This window comes from Gymnoscopelus microlampas (assembly GCF_963454915.1).
Source record: "Gymnoscopelus microlampas genome assembly, chromosome: 8".
In the NCBI taxonomy this organism is placed as follows: Eukaryota; Metazoa; Chordata; class Actinopteri; order Myctophiformes; family Myctophidae; genus Gymnoscopelus; species Gymnoscopelus microlampas.
In genome coordinates this window covers 26,127,040-26,147,112 of record NC_139945.1, presented here as the reverse complement: position 1 = coordinate 26,147,112, position 20,073 = coordinate 26,127,040, and the positions used below count along the sequence as shown (strand labels likewise).

At 41.8% G+C, this 20,073-nt stretch overlaps 1 protein-coding gene across 1 annotated transcript in view; it reads left to right on the top strand.

Moving 5' to 3' along the window:
- rsrc1 (arginine/serine-rich coiled-coil 1) overlaps positions 1-17,699 on the top strand; it is a 200,478-nt gene extending 182,779 nt beyond the window's left edge. The window contains exons 8-10 of the mRNA XM_084063809.1: positions 4,612-4,718; positions 13,177-13,287; positions 17,247-17,699. Of these exons, the coding sequence (XP_083919935.1) occupies positions 4,612-4,718; positions 13,177-13,287; positions 17,247-17,336 (308 nt within the window). The 3' untranslated portion in view covers positions 17,337-17,699. The remainder of the gene's footprint in view (positions 1-4,611; positions 4,719-13,176; positions 13,288-17,246) is intronic.
- The last annotated feature ends 2,374 nt before the right edge of the window (positions 17,700-20,073 follow it).

Sequence of the window (20,073 nt, the reverse complement as noted above, 5' to 3'; positions counted from 1 at the left end):
TTCTATTGGTTGGTCTGATCTCTCTCTCTCTCTCTCTCTCTCTCTCTCTCTCTCTCTCTCTCTCTCTCTCTCTCTCTCTCTCTCTCTCTCTTGGCCTTAATCAATGAGGTGGACAAACAGGTGTTTATAGAGAACAGTGGCCTATCGATTCTCATCAGCACCGCTGTCTGTTGTTGCACTCATTTTGGTAATGAGTGGGCAAGTCGCTTTCCTGTCCGTCCGTCCGTCCGTCTGTCTGTCTGTCTGTCCGTCCACACACACACACACATATTATGTCAAACTTTGTTTTTGTATCTGTCGGGTGGAAACCTCATACAGTATGTCCAAACGTACTTTACAGGATTCAAATTGAAAAATAGCTAAATGTTAGAATATGGAGATAAGAGGTTTTCTGCCCGACAGCAACAAATTAGTCAATAATGCTGTGCTCTTTAGTCTTCCTCTAACACACACGCACGTGCGCTCGCGCGCACACACACACACACACACACACACACACACACACACACACACACACACACACACACACACACACACACACACACACACACACACACACACACACTGCCACCACCCCCTTTTGCCACCACTCCATGCCACCACCATCTCACACACACACACAAAAGGTTGCGACCAAGTGTGTAAATGCATAGATGGCAGGACACAAGTTATATGGTATAAATGCACAGAGGATATTCCTCCCTCGATCACTCAGCGACTCGCTTACACGCACGCACACATACACACATACACACACGCATACACACACCCACCCACACACGCACGGGCACACAAAATCATTCATCATCCATTAACATGATCTACAGATATAAAGAGAGTGGCATATTATTGATTGATTTGGATATACCATTTCCTGGAAACTGGTAATGGTTGTTATGCTTTTCAACTTCAAGAGAGGACAGCTGCTCCGAGAGATGGAAATAACTTCAGATGAAGCATCGCTCATGATGCGCATTGAATTGTGCATCTATTTTTGTTTCTTTTATCTCTCTCTCTCTCTCCTTCTCTCTCCTTCTCTCTCTGTGTCTCCGTCTCTCTCCCTCCCCGCTCTCTCTTTGTCCTCCCATCCCTGACAGAAATGTTCCTAATGCGGTGACAATTGAGTCGCCCCGTTAAATTAATTTGCCAGATAATGTGTCAATATTAAATATCAACTTTGACCTCTCTGGGCTGGCGGAGAGCGCTCGCCCAGCGAGCAGTATTGATTTTTGTCTGCCTGTAAGCTCGCCAGGCCCTCTCTCAAAGTCCATTATTTTTGATTTTCCCATGAAATACATATCTCTCCCCGCTGACATCTGACAAACAGCATATGGAAGTCATTTTATCTACCAATAATGTGTTTGTCAAAAAGTCTGAGGCCTTAATGGATTCCTGCGGCGCACACGGACAGCCCAGCTTACAGACAGAGAGAGCTGCCAGGGAGATGCGTGTGTGTGTGCGTGCATGCGTACGTGCGTGCGTGCGGGTGTGTGTGAGAGGAGGGTGGTGGGGGGGTGTATACAACATTAAAAAGACTGTAGAGAGGAACAAGCGATTAATCATCAGATCGTTTAAAAACTGTAACGTCGATTCTTGCATTGTTGACCCATCACTGGTCGACAGTTAAGTCATCGACCGTCGTGTGGCTTTAGTTTTGGCTTGTTGTCACGGCTAGAGCCTGACAGATGGCAGATTTTTGGGTCTGATACCCATACCTGATACCCATACCGATCCCAATTTTGGAGAGTTCTAGACCACTGATGTTGTAACCCATATTTTGTAAAAAGTAAATAGAAAATAAATTGCACATACATTTGTAAAAAAACGTAAGATTTTATTAACGGTTCTATTTGAGAACATTTAATTTATAAACAAGCTAATAAATAGGAAAAAAACACAAATACGTTTTTGATATATATACATGTTTTAAAATATAATAGCTTCATGACATGAAAATAACCTTTAACTTACAATGAACAAGCAAACAAGTAAATATAAAAAAATACACACTTTATTTAGTTTCCGCCGCGTTGTGAGCATGTAGATTTGTATCTTTGAAACATTTTAACCACTTAAACCCCAGCGTCCGTATTCTGGGAAAACCTTCGCAGAAAATAGCCGATCGACAAGCTCAGAGCGTTGTGAGCTTGTCGATCGGCTATTAATGTAGAGCAAAAACAGAAAAGACGCAAGTATAGACCCCTGAGGGACCCCGCTCAACAAAGTATTTAAGTGGTTGAAAGGTCAAAGATCGGGCCAAAAAAGTCGAATAATTGCCTGTATATCAGTTAAAAGAAGTCAAATAATGGATTATATATCAGCCAAAAAAAGTTGAATAATGGATTATATATCAGCCAAAAAAAGTTGAATAATGGATTATATATCAGCCAAAAAAGTTGAATAATGGATTATATATCAGCCAAAAAAAGTCAAATAATGGATTATATATCAGCCAAAAGAAATCGGCCAAACCAAGATCTATATATATATACGACTGCAAGATACAGTATGTCGGCCAAACCGAGATATATCGGGCAAAAGTATCGGTCGGGCTCTATAGTCACGGCTCCGTCTCGCGGGCGGCCTGCCGCCCGCTCTGCGAGGTCTCGTGATAGCGGTGTGAAGGACAGGCCACAGTCTGTGGGAGGATATTGAAGCCAGCGCTCGGAGACGCTAACGTCCATCTAGCAATCCAGTCAAGGTAATGAGTTTATTTGGAGCGTCTCCCCCCTCACAGTGTGACAAACTGACAGCCTGTCACGCCACGGACACATAATCCCACTCGTCACTAAGTTGTCCAATTCTAGTAAATATAAATCAAAACCCAAGTTTGCTTGGATTGTGTTATAGGACCTGTAATAAAGTGTGTGTGTGTGTGTGTGTGTGTGTGTGTGTGTGTGTGTGTGTGTGTGTGTGTGTGGCTTTTGCTGCAAAATGTTAACTAAATGAAAACCGGAACAAATATTAATTTATTCATTAAACGCCCCGGTCTGTGAAGATGTGTTGTGACAGCCCCTCTGTGGCTGTTAATGGATCAAATTAATTCCAAACTATTAGCTTCCAACTGTAGCTGCTCTTTGTAGCAAGTGTGTGAGTGCTGTGCGCATGTGTGCTGTTTTTATGCCGGCTGTGTGTGTGTGTGTGTGTGTGTGTGTGTGTGTGTGTGTGTGTGTGTGTGTGTGTGTGTGTGTGTGTGTGTGTGTGTGTGTGTGTGTGTGTGTGTGTGTGCGTGTGTGTGCGTGTGCGTGTGCGTGTGTGCATGCGTGCCTGAGTGCGTTTGTGCAAATCCCAGCTCTGTGTGTGTGTACATTCACAGCTTGAGCGAACTCAGCACGAGTTGTTGTTGTTGTTGTATCATGACGTTGTGTGTGTGTGTGTATGTGTGTGTGTGTGTGTGTGTGTGTGTGTGTGTGCGCGCGCGCGCTTGTTTTCATGACACAGCCTACATGGGAGGATGACAGACGTGCGCGTCGGGCTGGATTGACAGATAGATTGATGGGAGAGTGCAGGGGAGGATGTGAAGATGAGGGAGAAATGGATGAATATTGACTGATTGGTAGAAAGACTGACAGCCATAGAATAATAGGACTATTCAGACTCTGTTATGTCCCCCCCCCCCGTCCCCCCCTTTCTGTTCCAACTTTTTTCAGACACTCCTATTCTGTTGGCCTCCTACGCTTGCAGAGATGTTCTCCTCCAGATCATTTATTATCTGATCTACAGAATTCTTAATGTGTTTATATCCAGATGTAATTTATCGGAAATGTTTTTTTGCCCGCCCGTCTGGTTGGATTGTACCGACCGGGCGGCCGGGGCAACGAGGAAAAAAAAAGATTCCCTTTCTGTTACATTAAAAACCCTGAATGAAACATAATCCTATTTGGTTTCCATAATGGATGAGTTCCATTGTATTCAGCATGCGTTCATATTTTGATTATTTTATCGTGTTTTATCTAAGTGTTCCTCAATGTCTGGCTATTACCTTGTTTATTTTATGTAATATATATATATATATATATACTGTGTGTGTATTATATATATATATACCGTGTATATATATAGTCTCTGTCGGTTGGAAACCTCATATGTCCAAAACTGTTACTTTTCAGAATTCAAATTCAAAAGTAACAAAAGTAGCAGATAAGAGATTATAGATCTGCTACTTTTGATACTTTTGTGTGACGCTGTAGTATGATCAAGTAGGGCATCGATTTACGGGGGAAAAAAAGAAAGTAAAATATGGAAATAAGAGGTTTCTGCCCGACAGCAACAATATATATATATATATATATATATAAATGCCTTTGGCTAAAGTCCTTTTCATAAGAAGCCCAGATTAAAATAGGAGCATATGAGAGCTTTCATATTTCATGTTGTCACAGAGAATTATATAGAATGATAGCATAGAGTCCAGCTAGGACCAGGCTCCATTTCTATACATGACAGAGGACTGGTGACCCGTACACTGTACGTACGCGCGTGTGTGTGTGTGTGTGTGTGTGTGTGTGTGTGTGTGTGTGTGTGTGTGTGTGTGTGCGTGTGTGTGTGCGTGTACACAGTACGTACGTATGTCCTCGTGTGTAACGTGTCATGTGTGTGTGTGTGTTTCAGGGGGCATCTCTCTGGAGGACCAAGTGAGAAGAATAAAGGAACTTGAGACCATCGAGGATGATTCCTTTGTTCCTCAGGCTTTCAAATCATCCAGAGACAGCATAAAGGTGCGTTCCCTCTCTCTCTCCCTCTCTCTGTCTCTTATTGGATTTCCTGCGTCCACAGTGCGGTGGTCTCTGTCCAGAGACAGCCCAGACCAAATCAAACATTCCTATTCAATAGCATTTGTTCTCCGACCCGAGACGGTTTCATCTGACGCTTTGCGGCCTGCTAAGAGCGACACACAGCCACACAAAAGAAGTTCTCTACCTCCCTCCCGCCCTCCCTTTCTTTTTCTTTCTTGCTTTCTTTCTATTTTGCTTTCTTTCTTGCTTTCTTGCTTTCGTTCTTTCTTGCTTGCTTGCTTTCTTTCTTGTTTTTTTCCTCCCTCTATTTGTCCCTTTCCCTATGGTTCTGGTAGTGCGGATGCTAGCAGAACACTGAAGTCCAAAGCAGGCGGTATTAGGTTTTGTTGGGCCTCGTTGCTGTTCTGTGGAGCCGAACAGCGTTACGACACATGGGTGAAGAGTAGGCCTAATTTATCAGGGTTCCCACGGTCATGAAATTTCTGGAAATATTTTGAAATTAGAAAAACAGTTTTCCAGGCCCTGGAAAAGGTTTGGAATTAATCAAATGTTTTGGAAAATGTTCAAAACTGTTTTCAGGATTCAAATTCTAAAATGGCAAAAGTAGCAGATCTACAAGCTCGAAACGCGTCGCTTCGCGCCGCGTTTCGAGCTTGTAGATCTGCTACTTTTGATGCTTTTGTGTGACACTGTAGATGAGAGGTTTCTGCCCGACAGCAACGAAATACATTGTTTTTGTCTAACATTACATGAAAGATGGGTAAAATGTGGTAACATGCAGTGCTACTTGATACGTTGTTAGCTTGTAGATCTGTTCTTTTTGTCACGTGACACCTTCGCTCGAGTCTGTCTTGGGGCATTGATTGATTAATAGTCTCATTATTGCATTGTATGACTTCTATAGTCCTGGAAATGGGGTAAAATACTTTGGAAAAGTTTTGAAAATTCATTGTTAAAAATGTGTGGGAACCCTGATTTATGCTCCGTCATACGACGGTGTCGCACACTGAAAATAGCCCTTCTACAGACTTTATTAGTCAGAAAGGAAAACAGCACAAGGTACGAAAAGTCCTTTGGGACTTGTTTCACGCATCACATCCGTAGGTCAGTAGCTTGTAGGTCATATATTTTCCAGTGGTGGAAAAATACTGGCAGTTTTTACTTAAGTAAAAGTTTCAATACCACAATCTAGAAATACTCAGTTACAAGTAAAAGTCCATCATTTTAAATTTACTTGAGTAAAAGTACAAAAGTATTAGCATCAAAATATACTTAAAGTACCAAAAGTACTCATTATGCAGAATGTCCCATATGTATATGTATACAAATATTTTGAAAATACGCGTCGCATCGCAACACATTTTATACAGGTATACAATGACACAGATGCTTTCCCTGTTTTTAATGGGTTAAAAGTAGACCAGGTAGACCTGTATTAATCAGCTTCAGGGAAATTCAGCTTCCACCAGCTGATGGCTGCTCAGATGGTCATGATGAGTGCTCATAGGGGTAGCTGTTAGGGGTTAAGTGTCTTGCTCAGGGACACTTTGACACGTATTACTCTACTGGGCGGGCGGGGGAGGCGAACTGGCGACCTTCTGATTATACCCACTAAGTTACGGCCGTTTTAATTTTTTTACTATGTATTTTTGGCCGAGACATGCTATTTTCAAAGGCGTATAAAAGCGAACGGGAGGTCGCGATGACATTTTTCTTTTTTTTGCGGAAGCACAGTGAAACCCTCTGTGATTAGCAAACATCAGGGGATCGATCATACTGGAGATAAATATTCTGTGACTACTTGAAAAGGTAGGAAAATCGCTGGCACAGTACGCAATTATTTTTTTATTTAATTGGCACTGAATGAGTTAAGACCTTTTTAATACCTAAAAAAAAAGAAAGAAAAGGAAAAGACCATTACTGCATCAAGAAGAGTAATCAACAAACTACTATAAAAACTGGTCAAACATTATCCACATTGTCAAATAATATAAGAAATAAATCGTGAAAATAGCAGATCTACAAGCTATTCTGCTATTTTCACAATATTTATCTGTGGAACCGAATCAAACTAAATTGACTCATTATTTTGGGGGGTCGCGGCCTGAAAAGTTTGAGAACCATTGCACTAGGCCAGGGGTTCCCAAAGTTGGGGTCGCGACCCCACTTGGGGTCGCGGGAGACTGACGGTGGGGTCGCGAAATTATTATTTTTTTTACATTTTAAATTCAACAGAATGGATGAAATACAACCTAAAATGATTACAAATAGTACATTTTACCATTTTAATACATTTCAAATGCGCACCGAACGTGCAAGTTTATGTGCATAAATTACCTCCAGGTTTAGGTGGGGTCGCGAGTCAATGGCCGCCTTATTTTGGGGTTGCGGCTGAAAAGTTTGGGAACCCATGCACTAGGCTACGACTACATTGATTAATTAGATTTTCGTGTGTGTGTGTGTGTGTGTGTGTGTGTGTGTGTGTGTGTGTGTGTGTGTGTGTGTGTGTGTGTGTGTGTGTGTGTGTGTGTGTGTGTGTGTGTGTGTGTGTGTGTGTGTGTGTGTGTGTGTGTGTGTGTGTGTGTGTGTGTGCGTGCGTGCGTGCGTGCGTGCGTGCGTGCGTGCGTGCGTGCGTGCGTGCGTGCGCACTGCTACTACTGCGTATTCACCAGTCAACAATGACTGACTTATTGGTTCCTTAATGATGTGTGAACAAACAATCTTAAGAAACAAACAAAATAAACACATTTTTAATGGAATATGATAATCCACCAAAATAATAGTTTGAAAGGAAGATGAACAAAATAATTTAGATGATAATAATCTTAATGACAGAAATTTGTCCAATCCCTGTGAAAAAAAGAATGCTTTCTTCTTTTTGTTAAATATAATAATTTGAAATAATCCTGATTTTCACATTCATCTCATGGGTAATACCCTCTCAATTAGCAAACATCTTTTGACACAGACGGTAAGTTCTTAATTCCTTTGGTTGGGGATATTAATCATATCACACATAACACATTTGAACTGCAATGAAAAACAAACATAATAAACACAAACGTTCCAGATATCTTTCATTTATTTGTCAGAATAAAATCAAAATGTGTTTTCATAAAGTAAACAAATATTGTCTGTTGGATGGAATATTCAAAAGTGACCAAAGTAGCAGATCTACAAGCTCAAAACGCGGATCTGCTTTTGTGTGACGCTGTGGTGTGATCAAGTAGGGCATTCATTTTAGAAAAAACAGAAGTTAGAATATGGAGATACAGGCATGAGTTGGCAAACACCCCCATCCACTGTGATTCTGTCCATGTAATTAACCCATTGAGACCTGAAGCCGATTCTACATGTCTCCTAAATCTCAACAGTATTCTCAAAAACGTATGTTTCTGTATCAGTGGTGCTCAATCTTTTTCATGTCAAGGACCCCCAAAGTTATATGTATTTTGCCGCGGACCCCCATCAAAAAATGTTGTTCCAGGGACCCCCCAGAAGCAACGATTTGAGTTAAAAATGTTCGCTTTAAAAATATATATATTCAAAGATTTGCACACATTTTCACGATTTTTCAAAAATAGCAGATCTACAAGCTCATAGCGCTGCACCGAGTTTGTGCTACGAGCTTGTAGATCTACCTTCTTTTTTTTTAAATCGTGAAAAGTTGTGCAAATCTTTGAATACATATATTTTTTAAAGCAAACATTTCAGGGGTTGTCAAACTTTTTTCATCCCAAAATGATATGTATTTGTCCGTGGACCCCCCCCCCCCCCCCCCATCTCAAAATATTTTGTAGCTTTTGAGCTACAAAAATGTTTAGCTTGTAGATCTGCTATTTTTGAATAGCCAAAGAAGTCTAAAATGACAGAGTCATGAAATTTCTGGAAATATTTTGAAATTAGAAAAACAGTTTTCCAGGCCCTGGAAAAGGTTTGGAATTAATCAAATGTTCGGGCAGAAACCTCTTATTTCCATATTCTATCTGTTTGTACAGTATATAGCATCCTGCCACCTCCAGCTGTGCCGCCTCTCTTTTCATCAGTGCCACCGTTGCCAAGCCGTACAGCGTGGCTGGTCTCACTGCCGTCTTATACATGCAGCGGTGGAAAAAATACTCACATTTTTCACTTAAGTAAAAGTACCAATACTGCAATATAAAAATACTCTGTTACAAGTAAAAGTCCAGGATAAAACATGTGCTTGAGTAAAAGTACAAAAGTATTGGCATCAAAATTCACTTAAAGTACCAAAAGTAAAAGTACTCAAATCTTTGAAAATAGCAGATCTACAAGCTCACAACGCGTCGCGTTGTGAGCTTGTAGATCGGCTATTTTCAAATAGCCTATGTATAAAATAGGGTTAATTAACCCTAACCCTGGTTAATGTATGTTTCATAATATCATAATTTATATCTGTAAAGTAACTAGTAACTAAAGTTTTCAAATAATTGTAGTGGAGTAAAAATACAATATTTACCTCTGAGATGTAGTGGAGTAGAAGTAAAAGTATTGGAAATTGGAAATACTCAAGTAAAATCAAAATTGTACTTAAGTAAATGTACTTAGTTACTTTCCACCACTGTATACATGTTCCCTCCCACTGGTGACCTTCTGTCACAAATAACGCTTGACATTTTCCTCCATCCATTCCCTCAAAGTACTCTTTCAATGTTCTCAACACACTGTCTCCGCCTGCTAGAACATTTCCGTCTCTATCTTTTACCACCTTAACATGTTGCACATCCTTCCCATCCCATTAGCTTTGTCTAGCCATCCGGTGCAGATCATTTTCTCCCTTCTTGGTGTCCAACCTCTCATTTTCTCTCTTTTTGCCTTACTCCTCATCTCCTTGTACTCCTGCCTACTTTCTTCATCTCTCCGGCTGCCTTTCTTATCTCCTCCCCGAGCTCCACACAGCATTGTTCATCCTTCATCCTCCACCATTTGATCTTATTCTCTGTCTTCACACCCATAACATCAGCTCTCAGTACTTAACATACTGTAGGACTCAAGCCGTGCTACTCATACAAGTTGGCGGTGGCCGGGACCGAACCTATGACCTTATGGTGTACAGGCGAGAGCTCTACCAACTGAGCTAACCGGACACATACAGTAATATGTGTCCGGTTAGCTCAGTTGAGCATATTACTGTATGCTCATGCTCATCACTCTGTCTCACCTTCTCTTCAACTCAGCCTGTTGATATACTCTTCCTTGGATTATACCTACCCCATTTCTCCTCTCGTCCACCCCGTGGTAGAACAGTTAAACCCCCTCCAAAACGCATGGCCTTGCCCATTGAGATTAATAATCTCTTTTAGAAGGGAGACCTGGGCTACAACAATAGCTATAATGGTGAAATGTTATCTAAAATGTGCAAGAAATACTGTATACATATGACTTGTTGATTTGGCGGCCATCTTGAAAAATGATGCCATATTGGATTTTTGAAAAGAAAAAAAAACGCATAGCCTATTCAATGAGTGGAAAGGTGGGCTTGGACGATTTTCTGTCAAGGAGTGGATTTGGTGCAAATAAATGCTTGCAATGGATTCAGAATTATGAAAAACCCTAGTTTGACCCCTTACATGCTACTTAAAGAAAACCAGGAAAGACATTTTTCCCACATAAGGTTAAGGGTACCCCAACTTTCAACAGGTGTCACAGATTCCCCTAGGGAAACTGAATTTCTTTCTTTGTGAGATGTGTTACTAGACACCTTTACAAACACATTGGTTAAGAAATGTCTTGGTAAGGAATTTATTCCCAGATTGAACATTTTTCTGATAATATTCCCTGACTATAGAGCCAGAACGGTGCCAGATTTTTGGGTCCGATCGGCATTTTGGAGAGTCCTAGAACGCAGATGAAATGAGATTACCCATTTTTTTTACCTATATCTAATATAAAAATAAAATGAAAAGCCGATCTACAAGCTCACAAATGTGTGAAAGTTTTCCAAATTCTTAAAAAAAAAGTTTTCGTCAAAAAAAGTCAAATAACGGCCGACACACCGGCCAAACGGATATTTGGGTCGGGCTCTAATTGAGACGACCACTAACTACTTTGGTTACTTAGCACAGTTAGCAGTTCATGTTCACAATAATATGTGCTGTATTGGCAGTTAAGTTTAATATTCCACTCTTTGGCAGTGAATCGTGGCATGATAAACATTTGGTCTTGAGGTTGAAATCAGTAGTTGTTTATAACCAGGATTTACAGGCACAGCAGACATTTCATTTTTCATACTTTATTGTTTTTAAATAATTCCATGTTTTCTACCATGTTAGAGTGGAGATTGGAAGTCTATAATGGCAGAATAAAGGCTGCTTGTCATAATTCACTTAGCAGAAACCCTCTCGGGACGGTTGAATAATAAATGATGTGCATTATATTCCCTTGTCTTCTCTCGATTCGATACTTAAGATTTCCGACTGCTTATTCTTTCGGTGCAGCTGTTAATGAGCACCAATCCATACAGAGATGCAAGAGCGATATGGAATCTATACGTTGCTGTCTGAAAGAATATGTATAATTGTATAAAATTACATCAGCATTAAATAAAATAAAAAATAGAAAACTTTGGTTAATGCCAATTATCTCAGTTACTGGGTAGGTATTTTTCATTTGAAATCCCTCAGGGTTAATTTAACTCTGATAGTGTTAAAAAATGATCCCATTGAACCCCAAGGGTCCATTTCCTTTCCTTAGACTCCTTTTGGCTATAAAGGTTTGCAATGGTTTTAAACTGCAGTTGTTCAGCCAGCCAGCCTGATAGAATTTGTCCCAAAGCCAAAACGTTTGGGTGTTTTAAAATAGATATCGACATGATACTCGATCAAAAACGCCTTCGCAGCATTAAGAACTAGAGTTGCACTTCACATTGCATTTTCAATCTTAATGGTGAATTGTTTGTGTTTGTCATCACATTATTGCCTAATAAAGGAAACCTGACAGACATGGTGTTGTTGTGTGAAGCCAGTAGCAGTTAACAGCAGGCCAGCTCTCTGTCTGGGGACACTGTTGTGTACAGAGAGGACATGATGAGGGGACAGATGTATCGACACTAGGCCTATCACAATTATTACATCGTCTAATCACAATCATTTGAGATAATCACAATTATGTTGGCGTAATTGTTTCCATGTTTCGTACATTTTCAAATATGAAAAATAGCGGAAATAGATTTTTTTTTTAAAGTATAAAAGTATTAAATAATGAGTTATTTCTTTAAGTTCTTTAATATCTGCCCAGTGCAATTTTCTATTACGAATCTTAAAAAGCAAACAGAAATGTAATTTGTATTCATATGTTCTGTATATATTATTATAATGGCATATTTTCAATGCCAAAAACACAATGAAATTGTTAATCGCAAATTAGTTGTTTGACAATTAATCGTCAATTTAAATTTGTAATCGTGACAGTCCTACTCCACACTGTGTTGTCTCCGCCCTCTTTATAACCACACACATGCATATACACACACGCGCGCGCATATAGTATGTACTCATGCACCTATTGTACACACAGCGGGGTCTAGTGATTCACACATAGGAACAAGTATTAACATGGACCAAACCAGAAGAGTCCTCCTCCCTCTGGCGTTGGAGCTCCTGTTGTCACAGATAAACGTGCACTGACTGCCATCTACTGGTAGAATGTCACATTGCATTTGTGCTATCCACACATGGCTGTTCTACAGTACAGAGCAGCAGGGGACACACTCCTATATATCATTGTCTTGTGCTCCTTAAATCAAGGGTTCCCAAACTTTTCAGGCTGTGACCGAGGGCCTCAAATGGAAACAAGACCGCAAGGACTTTTTTGAATAATACTTTTAGACAAAGTATTTTAAATGTTGTTTTAAAAAAAATGTTGCTTAGTAAAATATTCAATCAATCAGAAAAATAATAATAATAATCATATTTGAACTGGGGACCCTCCAAAATAATCATAATTGAACTGGGGACCCCAGCCCCACCCTGACAAGCTCTTTGAATTGTAGGAGTTGAGTTATTTCATGTTTGACTCGGTTCCATAGATAAATATTGTGAAAACAGCTGAACGACAAGCTGACGGGTAATAAAAAGGTCTTAAAAGTCCTTAAATTGTCACTTTAGAAATGTGCAGATACCCTCTATACACTTATACCGTGTGTTGGTTTGTTTACTTTTGAGTGAGAAAACAATGTTGCACATTAAACATTCATCTGGGGACCCCCAAAAACTCATTTGGGGGACCCCCAGTTTGGGAACCATTGCCTTACATGACACACAGCTAATGATTTTGTGTGTGTGTGTGTGTGTGTGTGTGTGTGTGTGTGTGTGTGTGTGTGTGTGTGTGTGTGTGTGTGTGTGTGTGTGTGTGTGTGTGTGTGTGTGTGTGTGTGTGTGTGTGTGTGTGTGTGTGCGTGCGCGCGTGCTGTCTATTTTAGGTGGAGCCGGTGGAAGTGAAGCAGGAGTCTGAGACGACAGAGCCCGAGGCGGTGGCCTCTCTTCCTACATCCATACGCTACAACGACAGTGACACCCTGGCCCATCCCAGTGTAAGGCCCCGTCTGACACACACATCAGCACAACCAGCAATCCACTATGACAGGGGTTTTCAACGTTTTTCAGGCCAAGGACCCCTTAGCTGAGAGAGAGATGAAGCAGGGACCCCCCACTACATACTGTATAAAATCGTGTTTCAGATTAAACTTTTTTCATAGATTTCATAGATAGTTGGATTCATGTTAATGTGTATTTTCAGATAGTTAACCTTTAAACCCTCAATATTTAGTCAACTTGACCGTTGGCTCTGTACTTGGTCTGCTCTTTTCCCCTCTACACTGACTCTCAGAAAATAGCCGATATACAAGCTCACAACGCCAGCGCGAGGCGTTGTGAGCTTGTAGATCTGCTATGTTCCCCACGATTTCGCGGTGCCCCTGTAGTAACTCCGAGGACCCCCTAGGGGTCCTGGACCCCCTGTTGAAGACCCCTGCACTATGACAGTAGTTCTCAAATGTTTTCATGTCAAGGACCCCCAAATGTATATGTATTTGGTCGCGTACCCCCATCGGAAAATGTTTTGTGCCATGGACCCCAAGAAGAGAAGATTTGTGTTTAAAAAAATCTATATTTTCATTATTTAACATGTTCAAAAATAGCAGATGTACAAGCTCGCAGCGCGGCATGAAGTAGACATGAAACACTGATACAGGTAGAGGAATGTAACAAAAAGTAGTACGATAACAACAATTAAGAATGAGATGGAAACAATATAAAACACTTAAAGTTTGGCCTGGCCATCTGGACTGACCAAGCATAATGTATGAACTATTAATAGATATATAATTATAACAGTTATAATTGGAGTGCAGCATTGCACACAGTATGATAGAGCCCCATAGTATAGTACAATGCATCCTCCCAACACTGAACCCCCCCCCCCCCCCTTTACTGAAAAGCAACAGCAGAAACTAAACTAAACTCTAATATTGCTCCCTGGGGCTTCCCACTCATCTATCTCCGGAGGGAAAACTCGGTTAGAGCCTGACGTATGCAGATCAACCGCCCCCTCCACCCCACCCCACTCTGACTCTCTCACACACACACACACACACACACACACACACACACACACACACACACACACACACACACCCATCCTCCGACAGGCTGATGTATGGCAGTAATATGCCCCAGGCGGGCCCCGGCCCCTGCCTCAGTCCCAATCAGGACAGATGAGTCCCATTACCCCATCCCATATACTGTCACCCCCCCCAACCCTCCAACCCCCCAACGTGCACGCACACACATACACACACACACACACACACACACACACACACACACACACACACACACACACACACACACACAGCCTCATTACACCACACTACCAGAGCAGGGCCGACAGACAGAGGGTTGGATTGTTGGAGTGTTGAATCTAACACACAGATAACACGCGGCGCGCCGCCGCCCGCACGGCGATAACGACCCCGGAGGTTTAGCGGTGAAGGATCGACAGACATCGCCCAGGCTCCGCTCGCCGATTCCAGCACGTTATAGACACTATTAGACACACATCATTACATAGACGTTACGGTACATAGTACACGTGCGCGCCGTGTCGACCGAAACGCCCGCACACACAAACACACACACATACACACACACACACACAAAGCGAATATGGAGATGTTTGGTGTCTGTCATTTGTCGCTTTGTGTCTGTTCCTTTGGTCGGCCGCTGTAGTTTGGGTGTCTTACGGCTCCTCCAGCTCCTAATAAACAGATGCTTTCATTTGTCAGACAGGGAGGGTTCCATCTGCTTTGCTCTCTCTGACTGCCATCACCACATCACAAACCACCCATAATGTAATAGCCAGGCCGCTAACATTAGTCCAGTAATAGCGTTATACGCCTGATTCATACTCGGTTGCGCACCGATGTCGCGCACTGAAAATAGCAGATGTACAAGCTCACAACACATGAGGATGGGGACGCTTTTCGGTTCACGACACCCAAGAGCGACTAAAGTATAATTCAGGCTTTAGGCCTGCAGAGCTATGGTTCTGTGATGGAGTGGTGAGCGTGTATGCTTGGTTCTTTCACATCCAGTATCTTGCCTGTCGCTCTCCTCTCCTCTCTCTGAGGGGAGGTTGTCAAGACTCGACATTCCACAGCCCCTTACACGCTTGTATGACATCATCACGGCGTGACTCAAAAGTCCATATCGAGGTCAGGTCATCCGCCGGTCACGGGGCCACGCTGAACTAGCAGCCCCGTGCCACTTTCTGCCATGATGCCAGCTCACTGCTGGGAAGTGTAACTCTTACAAGTACGGTGCCCTCACAGACACTGGATGAAATGTCCCATAGAGGAACATAGAGAGACTGACTAGACTGTAGTATGTAACTAGCCATTACCGTAGCCGTTACAGTCACTGTCCTAAGGGGTTGTGCCCCTTGGCAAGGTTCTGGGCACACAATTTATGTCATACACATTTTCCAGGAACTTGTCTTTTCAACAACTGGTTCCAACTTTGGTTCCTGGGCCATAGTTCCTGCCCCTGAAAAAAGTCCTCAATGCTGTCGATCAGCAGCCCTGAACATCACCGATTGGTCTCATTCGCGTGAATGTTAACATTCATCTGCCTCAATTTCTGCCTTATGTCAAAATCGATCTCCATAATTCTGCATAAGAGCATTTCCCCTCTTTGCAGCTCTTGCCTTTCCTGGCGTATTCAATCTCCTTTGCGACCTCTGCACATCTCTTTTCCAATATCGATGCAAATATCACATTCGCGCAACAGTAAATGAATAAAGGACGCACTGTGCTTCAACTCCCACGCACTTTATCTGGCCTGTGGAGACTGAGGGGACATTACTGGAGGTGTAGTGGCCCAGCGAGGGTTCATGAGGGGCGGGCAGAGTGAGCTGGGGAGGGTGTGTGTGTGGGGCCAGAGGTCAGTGAGAAGCACCAGATGTGCTCACGGTTCCTGAAATTTGTAGTTCCTCTAGCTTCTAGAACAGCAGGAACCCCCCCACTACATATTATTGTCTGGCCGAGACTATGTTTTGCACCCTGTCAGTCCGTCCGTGTGTCTGTGTGTGTGTTCGTCCATCTGCGAGCAGCCAATCTCCCACACCGCTGGCCCAATCACAGTGAAACTGTGCACGCACACTCTATGGATGCCAGAGCAGAACTTCTGCCCCAAATCTTTCAGATCTGCCTGTTGGAGCGCCACCAGGAGGCAGATTTTTGCAAAACACTTTTTTGTTGATATCGCTCCTACAGTTTTGTCCAAACATCACGCAAATCGGTACACAGTATCTTTATAGTCATGTGATCAAGATGGATCTGTCTGATTCTTCACATTCCATCCTGATTGGCTAACATTGGCGTCCAAAGTTTGATGGAGTGCTCCGTTTTGAACATAATGGCTCAAATCCTGAACACAGCGTGAGATTTCCGCGAAATTTTGCACACACATTCCCACTAGGCAGAGGAAGACATGCCACTTGAAAATGTTCTAATCACTTTGACATTTTTCATTTAATTTAACCCATTAAGACCTTTAACTGTGTCATTTTTAGATTTGAGCTAAAAAGCATTATTTTACGCTTTGGGCTATTCAAAAATAGCAAATATACAAGCTCATAGCGCGGCACCGAGTGCCGCGCTACGAGCTTGTAGATCTGCTATTTTTGAAAAATCGTGAAAATGTGTGCAAATCTTTCAATATAAATACTTTTAAAGCAAACATTTTTAACTCAAATCTTTGCTTCTGGAGGGTCCAAGGAACAAAATATTTTGATGGGGGTCCGCGGACAAATACATATCATTTTGGGGGTCCTTGACATGAAAAAGATTGAGCACCACTTATATAGAAACATACGTTTTTCAGAATACTGAGATTTAGGAGACATGTAGAATCGGCTTCAGGTCTCAATGGTTCTGTCTCTCCCGGATCCTCCTAACCCTGTCCTCTCTTCTTCTACGCTCCCGTTTTGCAGTTGTTCATGGATAAGGAGAAGGCTGAGGAGCTGTGGCTCAACAGACTGGTCGCCCTGAGGCAGGAGAGGCTCACAGGAATCCCTGTATGACCCCAGGGGTGGAGGCCTGGTCCCCAAGCATCCTGGAGGACTTTGATCTAGTCCTTTTTTTTTTTAAACAACCATACAGTTTGTAGTCCTAACAACCCGGAAATTAGTCAGCAATGGTTTCTCTCAGGTTTCCAACATGATTTGTTTTTATTCTTCAGGACATCACAGAGAATGACTTGTGGCATTCCATTGTCATATCTTTTGGGAATAATAATTTGAAAATGATAAGTGACATGCTGAGTTTTGTTTTTAAAGAAGAAAACTGGCACAATTAAACATAGTGATCTGTTTGAACATTAGGTATGTTTAGGTTTAGTTCTTATATTGTGTTGGGTTTTGTAATAAAACATGTACATGATCAGACTTTGATTTGTGATTAATTTACTGATATGTTTCTCTCACAATGGAGGGGGGGGGGGTAGCTGTCGATCTACTATTTTTGTATTTGAATCCTGAAAAGTAACAGTTTTGGACATATGAGGTTTTCACCCGACAGGGATGATAATATAAATAGACAAATGCATCACTGTATTACAACACCTGTAGTTAAAGTTGTTCTGTGCAAATTTCCAAAAAACGACTTTTAGCAGCCTCTGCTGGTCATTACCGTCACTGCAGGCCGTTTCTTTATTACTGCGTTACCCAGAATTCCATTCGTTTTCACCGGAAGACGGAAGTGTTTCAAAAAGCGTTCTTTTAATTGTTTTATACGATCTGTGGATCGTTTCTCTTAGCCAGTGGAGCATTAGTTACCGTGAGCTGTGTTTTCTTTTTCTGTTTTTTTTCGTTCTTCAAATCATACAATCTCTTAAAATCAGCATGAGTTTCCTTTTGTTATTAGCGCGGTAGTTCCTGGCCAAACAGGAAACCGGCGCGGTAGTTCCTGGCCAAACAGGAACCCGGTGCATTTCCGCTTCCATTTTCCGGCCAGATGACGTCATTTTCGAGGGAAAGTCATGCTCGACAGCGTTCAATAGAAAATATATAAATAAAAGGCTTTCGGGGGTGAAATTCATGGAGTGGGTGTTGTGAAACATTTGCCACTCACAAAAGATATACAATTTAACTTTAGTTTTACTGAAAACGTTACCTAGTATTACTTTAAAGGCAACTTGACTCAACTTGAGCTAAAGTTATACATTACCTTCATCTTTCCATCAACACCGGACACGAGTCACAATACTGCTTTTATACTGTGATGTTTCTATACTGTGTCCTGGCAGCAGTGTGCATGATGATTCTATATAATGTGTGGCCTCAAACCTACTGTACAGGCCTGTCTTGCCTGGGCATATATTGAAGGCAGTATAGAGAGTCCAGACTAAGACCTATTTGTGGATTTACCAGATGGTTGAGCTATACTGAGGATGGGACAGAATGTCACTCCCTTCACCCACACGCTCCGTGTAGCCTACTGTATACTGTAAATAGCTGTATCTACAAGCTCACAATGCGTCGATCTGTGTATATCGGCAATTTGTCTTGGACAAATGTTCATCTATGTTTGCAGAATATTCGCCTAACATGCCTATACTAGAATAGAGACACTAGGGCTCATGTAGTTAAGGGGTGTGTAAAGTGATGTTATTGTTAAAGATACATGTTTCTTTGTTAAATTTAAAAAAAGAAGCTATATTCAGATATGATCATTGTTCTATGCAGGGTTTGTTCACTAACAGGATTCTCTCCAGCTCTTTAGTGGAAAGAAAAGAAAGGTTCATCTGGGATACCAATTTCGTCCAATCAGGCGAGCATTTATCAGCTTCAATCTGTATCCTGTATGAGTCCTCTCTCCTGTACGACCTGATGACCTGAAAATGCATTTTCTGTTCACGAAAGAGTTGGAGAGACTTGGAGACCCCGGTTATTCCCATAGCAATGATTGCTATGGGAATATACAGCTATTTAACATGGAGCTATGATTAACTATGGACAAGGAAAACATCCCTTAACAGCACCTGTAATGATGTATAACAAAGTACAAAGTATGAAAGTTAAAACGGCCATGAAATAAGATCGCACGCATTATGCGTGTGATCTCACTTCCACACATGCTCTCAACTCAAGTGCTCGTAAAAAAAAAAGAGAAAAAAGAAGAGAGAGTGAAGGTGGAGAACTGTGTACGTCTGTCACCAGCTGGCTGCTCCTTACATCACAGCTTGCCACATGCCACAGTGTCGGGTGGCATTCTGTGTCCCCTCACGCCCCGCGGGGGGACAAACTTAAGAATTAAAGGCCCACTGACTTAAACTTAACCCGTTTTCAACCTATCTTCATGATAACTGCTCCTCACTAATGCTTGATAGATCTGTTCCCGTTTCCCTACATTTATTTGTGTTTAAGTCAGGCTTGCCAGGTATCAACACTTCAGACATTAAGATAGCAGTGTGTAGGCTATGACACCGACATCATCCATTATCTGATTGCTGATGTGCAGTTTGTACCAGACGACCTCAGGTCCACGTGACATACCGTATGTTGTTGCTTTATGAAACCTCCAGATAGATATGTAAGCATTATTGTTGAACAAGTCGTGATGACATGTAAAATGGCACTATTTCTGTCTATTTGGTCTGTGTCTCAAGTAGAAACTACAGCCTGAGCCTCATCTCTCTTCCTGGAAAGTTAGCAGGCTGAAATAGAAGCCGTTGTTCTTGCATTCATTTTTTGAAATATTATTTTGAATTTACCAAACCTGCCTACCGATGATGTAACTGGTAGTTGGGCTTCTGAACTG